Source organism: Tasmannia lanceolata, unplaced genomic scaffold (assembly GCF_043159265.1).
Source record: "Tasmannia lanceolata isolate RefF3 unplaced genomic scaffold, GAP_Taslan_0.1 ptg000013l, whole genome shotgun sequence".
Taxonomy (NCBI): Eukaryota; Viridiplantae; Streptophyta; class Magnoliopsida; order Canellales; family Winteraceae; genus Tasmannia; species Tasmannia lanceolata.
The window spans coordinates 37888800-37896180 of NW_027518690.1; the positions used below are offsets into that span (position 1 = coordinate 37888800).

Sequence of the window (7381 nt, forward strand, 5' to 3'; positions counted from 1 at the left end):
TCAGAGCTGTTGATCTGGGGCTAGTGAAATCCCATTGAGAACACCTTGATCGGATGATCCTAGGCCCTCGGTCTACCTAGCCTTGTTTAGGGTTCTGCCAACAAAACCTAAACCATTTATTTTTGTAGTCCTTCATCATGAGGCCAAGACCGTATGGGTTGCCTCATGAAGTTCTACAAAACAAACAGTCTCAATCTCAAAGATATGCCCAGAGATGCACCCTTATATGACCCCAAAAATTCCCTTTTAGGATTGATAGTAAAAGCGACTTCCTATATAAGTATTCATATGTCAGAGCTTAAAATCTAATCGGAGAATGTCTCAATTTCAATTTCTGATTCAAAAAGTGAGCTCAATAAAAATAGAAAATATTTAGCTTATAGTGGGCCCTCTATAACTTTGCAAGTGCAACTAAGGCCATGTTCGGCAGCAATCCCAGGTGCGGACTCCATATGCAATAGAGGCATGTCCTTGTAACATGAAAGGGAAGCAGCCAAGTTGGATTTTAAGGGGTGAGACAAGAGAAAGAAATGGAAGGAGAAGAAGGGCGTGAATTTGGGTGAGAGCTACGCAAATTAGTGGTCTACAGAGGGGATGAGATTGGCGTGTGAGAAAGGATAAGAGGGCAAGTGAGAATGGTGGTATCACCTACCTCACGGAAACAAAAAGGACTACAAGTTCCCCAGAAAACACAGCTCCACCATGAAAAGTCATGTTCGGTCACTGAGGTAGTTGACCCTAAGCAGGTGGAATGGTGTGTTGGTTGAATCACGCACTGAACAGATCACTTCACAGAATAACATGTGGACAAGGATTTGGATAAGGTTATTCTATCGGACTTAAGGTGTCATTTTGATCTGTGGGCAAGCCTTATGGCTTTGGTCTAACTAAACGTAGTCCAAATAGGATTATCAGAGGGTAGTACTAGGTCATCCGGTAAACCCATGGGATCAATAGTGATGCCCAACAAGGAATCCTCCACCTCTCTTGTCGAGAAAATTCATTTACAGTTTTGATCTCAACTAGGCCCATTAAAGAATGCCTGGCTAGGCGGATTTGATAAATTGTTTGTCAAAGGTTTTTGAAAAACATTATTTGTTTTAAAAGGAATTTGCAAATGCCTTTGCGAGCCCAAGTTTGATAAATCAAAAGGTATACCAGTGAGCGTGCCTAGTAAGTAATTGATGTCCACCCCCGTAGGACCCAACTCGATAAATGTAAGTGTTAAGAACCCTATAAAGGTTATGATAAAAATTGAAATAGCCAAATAAAGATTATTCTAATCTAAGTAGGTATCCTAATCTAACATAACTAGATTTGGTAAGATCTGATATTATTCACTAGACATGTATCAGTAGGATTGGAGGAAGGATGTGCACATTGGATGTGTTTTGGGTATTTAGATCTAATGGTCTTCTTCAGTGTAATGTTCTTGTGGGAGCCACTTACTTAATGCGGTCGTAGTTTAATTACATTGTGTGAGATCGCAGTGGCAGCCCATGGTCCGCCGCACGGGAATGACCATTGGATCCCTGCGATGATCGCACTGACAACTTGCTAGACCCTTATCGATTGTTGGGCAATCCAAGTTTCGGATTTGATCGTACGAGTGGTATGAGTTGGGCACAATGTATATGATACAGGGATGAGGTGCACCACACATAGTGTGTGATATATATATATATATATATATATATATATATATATATATTGAGAGGAGATACACTATACTTATTGCGGGCACTAATTTTAATTAACATGTTCACAATTAATACTTGAATCCCATTGGTTAGGAGTTAAGTTGAATCTTATTGGTTGATTCATGTTTAAGTCATATTGGTTGGGACTTAAGTTAATTGAGTATGTACTTAATTAATACTCAAATTCTATTAGATGAGAGTTATGTGAAATACTATTGGCTGTTACAAGCTCAATTCCTATTAGTTGGAATTGTCTAATTTCATATTGATAGAAATTAGAGAAGGCAAGAGAGTTACGAAGAGAGATTATAACTGTGTAAGTCCTCTTGGAATTTGGAAACCTCACTTATGCAAAAATATTTTTTGGGTATGTGCCGATCTGGTTTTAGAAATTAATAAAAGAGTTTTATTAAAACCAGAATTCCAAATTCTAGAGGCTTCCTAGGAGGAAAACAAGTTGAGCTTGGAGCTCTATATAAGGAGGTAAAGGGATGGACAAATGTCACACTTGCAATCCATGGAAAATTCGTTGAAGTCTCTTCCTCCTCCCAATTTAGTTTTCTTCCAGTTAATCTCTCTCTTTTACTTCTCTTTGCTTCTAGTACTTGTAAGAACATGAAAGCTACATTGGATTTCAGTTTTGTGCTCGTATTGGATCCTCATCTCTTCTTCCTCCTTTAGCCACGCGATGAAAGGAGCCACTACTTCGACTTTCAGAGCAGCACCAGTTTGAGAAACGCCGAGCACCTACGGAGGAGTAGATCAAGAAGAGATTGGTGTTATTGGTCAATCAATTGATGTTGGTAAAGTTCTCTTTGTTTCTATATTTCAATTCATCTCCATTGATTTATCTAGTAACTAGGATCTTGATTTCGTTAGTGGAACGGAAAAATTTTATCTTAGCGCAAGCTTCACCAATAATAACTATTCTAGAAGACTACAAAGACTTTTCACAAAATCATAAATATTGATTTTGATTTACAATTTCCAACATTTCACCCCACTTCATGCCTCCCCATGTGGGGTCTACTTCACTTCACCTACTAAGAAAATAAGTAAATTGATACTTAGGCTATGTTGGGTTGCAAGAAAAAAATCCATTTTTATGAATGCTCAAGGCAAAGTTGCCAAATAGCCAAATTTATCAGCATTTGGTTGCCTCACATGGATTTTTTCGTAAAAGATAATTTTCCTTATCAATCTCTCATGTGCCCAACTTGCATTTATTTTCATCCTCGGCATTCTATGTCTCAACAAAGTAAAAAAAGAATATAATTTCACATGAAAAATACAGTGAAATCCCCTCTTTTGATAATAACACTCACTTTATGCTACTAGTTTTGATGATGACACCCACTAAATAATTCTCATTTTGATAATGATATTCACTTTAGAAACTAATTTTGATAATAGCACCATTGCTTTATAATACTTTCACCCATTTTCCAACTTTCAATTAGTTTACTTCCACTTTAGGTAGAGCCTACTCACTTTGCTTCTTGGGAAAACAACCAAACAAAGACTAATGCTCAATTTGGTTATAGGGAAAGTACCCTCTTTCCACAAAAAAGTGGGCAACAATCCCATTAAATCATATTTTCTTTTCGTCGCGTTGTTTTCAGCGAAGCTCCTCATTTGTTACACGTTTCCTTAATATCACCTCTTGGGGCTGGAATGCCGGAATCTGTTTCCGACCCCAAGAGGTGGTATTCTGATTCCAACTTGGGTTGGAATCAAATTTTTTGAATTAATTTTTATTTTAACTTTTCCATTCAGTTTATAGAGGGAATTAAAATAGCATGCCAATTCTGATTCCTAATTCCAGCAATCCAAACGGAAGCTCAAAGAAAGAAAGATCCAACACTTTGAGCAGATGATCCTAAGCCTTCCATTCATCAAGCCTTGTTTAGGGTTTTTTTTTTTTTTTGATGCCATAGGGTATCCCCACCCCACTTCGTGGGGCGGAACCAGTCCCTAGGGATGCACGCAGGCACCCGGTAGACCACGCGCATCGGTTGAACAAGGGGGGATTCGAACGCTCGTCACTGGGGAGCATACCCATGACTTGACGCCAAAGAGCCACACCCTCCCGGGTTTGGGGTTCTACAACAAAAGCTTGCTTAGGGTTTAAGAAAAGTTTAACCGCTGATTCTTGTAGTTATTTATTTTATGCATGAAATGCCTGTTCTTGGTTGCTGCTGTACAAGATCAATGGTCTTGATCTCATATACATTCCCCACCTTGTGACAACCAAAAATTTATCTTTTTACCATTGACAGTTAACATTTAATCAAAGAAGTATGACATTTAATAAAATGACTAAAACATCCCTAAGGCCAAATAAATTTTACAAAGAATACCCCGTAATTTGCGGCGACCAGATGCTACCAGTGACAACTTAAATGTGAAAACAACAAGTTACTCCAAAAGCTTAAGCCGTTGGAGAAGGTGTAATTTAATCTTTTATACTTTAACACTCTCCCTCGCGTGTGGCCCCGTTCTAGGGTTGGGCGACACATGGCACATGTGGCCTGCTCTTTTGGGGTTTGGCCATTTCATGTGGATTACCCTCTAGGGGCGGAGGCACATATAGCTTGAGGGGGGCCATGGCCCCATGACTTGGAAAACTCCTGCATGGCTATACATGCATGCCAAGCTCTGCATGGCTATACATGCATGCCAAGCTAGTTTAATGGCCATGGCCCCCCAATGACCAAAGCAGACAAGTGTAAATTAATCCCCCCCCCCCCCCCCCCCCAACTGTAAATTCCTGGCTCCGCCCCTGCCGCCCTAGGAAGCAAACCCGGGTTACCACGGCCTGAGCTCCGATACATGTGAAAACAACTAAACACTCGAATTGGAGAAGGCGTTATTTAATCTTTTATACTTTAACATTACATAGGAGGAGAGAGAGAGAGAGAGAGCTAAAATACCATCATGTATAGAAGCTGAATATGAAGAAAACACTAACAGGAGCTAAATGCCTCTCATATCTAAGTATCCCAAGCGATGATTAAAGAATGGAAAAAGAAAGTCATTACCAGAAAAGAATAGAATGAAATGAATATACGTCTCCACCTCATAACTCCTCCCTCCAATCACCCCTCCTATCACCATAACCATTACCATACTCTGATCTCCGGACATTATCTCGCCGCTTCTTGTAGATCACCACCGCCAAGACAACAACCCCAACACCAACAATAACTCCAACCACAATCCCAGCCTTCTGCCCTCTGTTCAATTTTCTCGAAGAAGCCTTCGAATCCTCAACATTGCCACTACCACCATCTGATTCATGATCTATGTTACTGCTGTTCGGAGTCGGAGACGGAGAGGAAGAAGAGGAATTTTCATGAGGAAGAGGCGCCGGAGGAGAGTTTTCCGGTGGAGATTGCGGGGATTGAGAAGCTTTGTGAATAGAAAGTGAAGGAGATGGAGGTTTGTTAATAGAAAGTGAAGGAGATGGAGGTTTGTTAATAGAAAATGAAGGAGATGGAGCTTCAGGTGAAGGAGATTGTACAGGTGGAAATTTTGGTTCGTTTTGGGGAGAAGGAGCTGGAGGATCGATAGATCTTGCAAAAATTGAAGGATCGGCAAAGAGAAACAAAACTACAAGAGGAAAACAGAGTCCAGGTAATCTCGCCATGGCCAGAGCTTCTTAGATCCAGCAAAACCTGCTGAAATTATGAGAGGAAAAGCAGAGATCTTGAGATTTAGGGCAGTATAACAGTTGATTATAGTATTAGAAATCTAAAATTACTGAAAACTTGTAAACCGATGATCACAGACGCAGATCTACGGACTGCAAGCAGTTAAAAAGCAAATCGAGAGTATGAGGGCTTGGAAGAAAGAAAAATTGAGTGCAAAACCCTAGAACAGTTACTGGAATCAAGAATAACAGCAAAGAACAGATTTAAAGCAGTGGAAATGGTGAATAGAGATACTCAGTGAAAGAACTTCAGAAAAGCACAATAAGTGCAGATCCAAACTCCAAAGCCCTTGCACAAAGCGTAGATCTTGAGCAAGATAATAAGGAGCGAAAGGTTACCTTTTCAATGGCCTGTACAAACCATGAATTTCTGTAAGGATTTCTGACATCTGCTCTGCTCTGCTTTCCTCTTCTATTTATAGAAGCTTCTTAGAGTGAGAAAGATTCCGCCGGAATTTGCGGAGGGAGAAAAGGCGCGTGAGAGAGTTTGTACTAGGGCTGCAACTGAGTCGGGTTTTTCAAAACCCTAGCCGAACCCTGCATCCCATTATCTCGGCCCTGACCCGCCCTAACCCTGAGTCAGGGCAGAAAACCTCAACCCATTACCCGCCCTACAGGGTATTGTACTGGCCCGCCCTGATTGGCCCTGAGTGGGCAGGGCCGGGCTGGGCCGGCCCTAATTGACCCTAGTGCAAATACCTATTAAGAGTGTCAAAAATAAAGCAACCACTTATCATATGGAACAAAATGATCAATAAACAGAGAAATGGAACAAAATAAGATAACATAAATTCAACAACATGACGGGTAACAGAGACAATTAATAATAATAATCTAAAGAAACATCAATCCAAGATAATAAAAAACATTAGCAAAAGAAACATGCACAGAGGTTCAACTCTATAATAGAAAACTCAGGGTCGGACCGGGTCAGAGTACCCGAGGCATTAACGCAAAACCCGCCGGACCTGAGTTAGGATCTAAAAAAATGAACCCTGACCCGCCCTCAGGGTTAGAAAATCCAGCCCTGACCCTGTTCGGGCACAGGGCGGGTCAGGGTTGACAGGGCCAAACTTGCACCCCTAATTTGTACTGTCCTTAGTAAAAAGGCATCAACGGATATGGTAAGTGTGTGTTTTTTTATGGCGTCATCCTATTCCTATTCCTATTCCGGCTAATTCGGGCATTTCTTACAAAAATAGGATAATGATAAATTCGCACCAACTGCAGGATAATTCGCACCCCTTTAAAGGAGGATATGCGCAGACACTAGTGGTTTTTGACGGGCAAAGGGTTGGGAGCTCGCCCAAAAAGTAATGTCCGATTAAATTTTTGGAACAAATTGGATTTGGGTCCGGACATGATCCATGTAGACGATCGGGTCCGTTTGGTTGCCAGAATTTTTTTTATTCTTGGGACTTTTGTGGAATTTCCGTAGGAAACCCACATTTGGTTGGTGGGCTCAAAATAATCCCAGGAACCAAAATAACCCCGAACGAAACCCCAGGAAAGAAAAAAATACTCCCAGGAGCCAAAAATAAGCTTGCCGAAGATTTTTTTTTTTTTTTTTTCCTTCCTAACAGTTCAAGCAACCAAACAAAACTTTTTTTTTCCCACCGTAGTCCGGTCAACCAAACATGGGATTTTTATTTTACCGGGATACTTCCAGGGAGTTTTTTTCCCACCAATCTCCCAGGAAGTTTTTTGTTCTACAAAAATCCCAAGAACCAAAAAAATTCCGGCAACCAAACGGAGCAGGGCGCCTTAGGAATACAAAGGACTGATGACAATGTAAGACTAGGATGAGGGGAAACAGCGGCAGTACCAGAGATGGGTGCAGTGGTCCCATTGGCTAAAGTAACAGTAGAAGCGAGCTGAAGGGGCTGAAACGAGCAAGGGAAGCAGGGTTACCCATCATATGGTTGGACATTTCATGGAATGGCTGTTGCATGAGCGTGAAACCTCATCA

At 41.0% G+C, this 7381-nt stretch overlaps 1 protein-coding gene across 2 annotated transcripts; it reads right to left on the reverse strand.

Moving 5' to 3' along the window:
* Window positions 1-4621: 4621 nt before the first annotated feature.
* Window positions 4622-5964, reverse strand: LOC143891419 (uncharacterized). Of its 2 annotated transcripts, none has more exons than XM_077395992.1 (2): window positions 5752-5964; window positions 4622-5377 (listed from the first exon to the last, which is right to left on the reverse strand). In XM_077395992.1, the coding sequence occupies exon 2, from the start codon at window positions 5347-5349 to the stop codon at window positions 4780-4782; it is 570 nt and encodes a 189-aa protein (XP_077252107.1). In that variant the 5' UTR covers window positions 5350-5377; window positions 5752-5964; the 3' UTR covers window positions 4622-4779. The 2 variants fall into 2 exon arrangements, with proteins under 2 accessions (XP_077252107.1, XP_077252106.1); XM_077395991.1 differs by having other exon boundaries at window positions 4622-5380.
* Between the last annotated feature and the right edge of the window lie 1417 nt (window positions 5965-7381).

Excerpts from the sequence above, each read along its gene's own strand:
- LOC143891419 (XM_077395992.1), bottom strand. The coding sequence starts at position 5,349 with ATGGCGAGATTACCTGGACTCTGTTTTCCTCTTGTAGTTTTGTTTCTC.